This window comes from Tupaia chinensis, unplaced genomic scaffold (assembly GCF_000334495.1).
Source record: "Tupaia chinensis unplaced genomic scaffold, TupChi_1.0 Scaffold000659_1, whole genome shotgun sequence".
Lineage (NCBI taxonomy): Eukaryota > Metazoa > Chordata > Mammalia > Scandentia > Tupaiidae > Tupaia > Tupaia belangeri.
In genome coordinates this window covers 502,239-504,296 of record NW_006160181.1, presented here as the reverse complement: position 1 = coordinate 504,296, position 2,058 = coordinate 502,239, and the positions used below count along the sequence as shown (strand labels likewise).

Here is a 2,058-nt window from a genome sequence, read left to right as displayed (position 1 = left end):
AGCATTCAGAACCACTCTCGCCGTCCACTGATCTCCAGCCCCCAGAGATCTGTACCAGGCTCGTGCAAGTTATTTCCTCCATTCATATTCCTGCCCTCCTTCCCCAAGGCATTTCTATTTTGTTGGCTAATTCCCTTTGGTAATTGGTTTTGCAGCTTTGTTACGAGTCGTTTCCTGTGTTTATTTCATTATACAGAAAAAAAGAAAAAGGAGAATTCCAAGTGGGCAAAAAGGATTCAAAACTGATGCCCAACTCCACGTGCAGCAAGCCCCTTAATCCTTCCCTTTCTTCTCGGTGCTGTCCCCAGGCTGAGCCCCGGATGAGAAGTGCACTCCTGCAGCTAGAGCAACTGTGGAGACCCAGGATGATGGTCAGGGCCCCAGAACACGTGAGGGCTGCCAACACCAGCTATGGGGGAGAAGGCTGTCACCCCGTTGGAGGTACTAAAGAAGTTGGGGGGAGGAAGCAGAGGGTGGAGGAAATAAGGCAGAGATGAGCTCAGGGCCCCCAGAGAATGGAGCCTTTGTGTGGGGTACACATGAGGGACAACGGGGTGATTGTGTGGGAGGACCGGAAGTGCCACACAGACTGGCACCACCATAGCCAGCACCGGATTCACCTCTCTCCTACTCTGAGAACTCCCTATGCCCCAAGGGGCCAGTCCCAGCTAAGGCAGGGAGGGCAGGAGATGCTTGAAGGCTGAAAAGGATGGAAAGGTGGAAACCAGACGTATCCCCCATCATAGACCTAAGGAACAGGAGGCCGAAGGAAAAAGACAGAAGCAGCTTTTACTATATTTACATCCAACAAAACTTTGCAGGGAACAATCCTTATTGCACAGGTCAGGGCCCTGGGTGGGAGAGGCATTCCCCAAGGTGGCGTGGACAAGGATCGGGACTGGAAGGGCACCAGTTCTTCCCAGGGGGAGCTTGGGGCTGCTCTAGCTCCCACTGCCTAACTGTCAAGAAGCTACACTCTGCTAGACCACGGCGCCTCATTTCCCTTCTCTCTCATTCTCCATTGAACCTCGCAAGCAAGGGGGCTGTGGCTCCAGAATAAATAATTTAAAATAAAATACAAACACTAAGGTAGAAAAGCATGGAGAGCCTTGGGCTCCTTCAGCAACACCAGGAATGAGGGACTGTCATTGGTGGGGAATGACATCCCTCCATCCCATTCAGGGCAAAGGCTCAGTAGCTCTATATCTTTCCAGTTGTTTTTTAAAACAAAAACTTCTAAAATGACCAGGGCAGTGCAGATCTGTGAGTACCCTGGAGGGGAGTTCCTGATAGAGGACAGGGAGGAACGGAGCTGTGCCAGCTTCCTCAGGCCTCCCCTGGCATCAGGACGAACAGCTTGGGCAGCTGGGAGATAGGGGGATGGAGACCTTGGGTACCAGTGCCTCCCTCTCCCTGCTTCTCCCACTTGGATCTATCGGCAGGGCAGGCTTCCCAGCCTGTTCCCAAGTCCTCTATGAAGGAAACAGGGAAGCTGGTTATCTCTAGAATCCTTTCTCTGTCTCCTCCCCACCCCAGGCTGGAAAGGGAAGCTTAAGGGTCCCTAGCATTCCAGAGGTGCTCCAAAACATTTTCGGCAGTCAATGGCCTTGGGAGTGGGCATCTGTGCCCGTCGCTGCTTCAGCTCCTCCTTGCCCATGCTGCTGGCCAGCTTGTTAAAGGCGGACTTGTACTTCTTGTCGAAGGCCACTGGGGAAGAGGGAGAAGTCGGTGCGTTAGGACCATGGTTTCAGGCCATCTGGTGGTGTGGTGGTTAAGGTGGCTGGATCCTACATGGCCAAACGCGTGGTTCAAGTTCTAGACCCAGACAGCTTGAAAAACATGCCAGGTGCATGTGCATGCATGCCCAACATCCCAAGAGGAGAAGGGATAGGGGAATGGCCATCCCCCTTCAGGGGGGTGATTTCTCACTCTCCTCGCTATCCCCCACTTGGTCTCTTTGATGAGCACACATCCTCTATAGTAAATTTTTTAAATAATTATTTATTTAATTTTATTTATTCATTTATTTATTTTAATTTGACCAGGCACACACACAGA

General features: G+C 51.6%; 1 protein-coding gene across 1 annotated transcript in view; it reads right to left on the bottom strand.

Moving 5' to 3' along the window:
* Positions 1–768: 768 nt before the first annotated feature.
* Positions 769–2,058, bottom strand: part of DENND4B (DENN domain containing 4B) — a gene marked incomplete in the record, with an annotated part of 17,230 nt that continues 15,940 nt past the window's right edge. Inside the window, 1 exon segment of the mRNA XM_027776281.1 lies at positions 769–1,707. Within this exon segment, the coding sequence (XP_027632082.1) occupies positions 1,562–1,707 (146 nt within the window).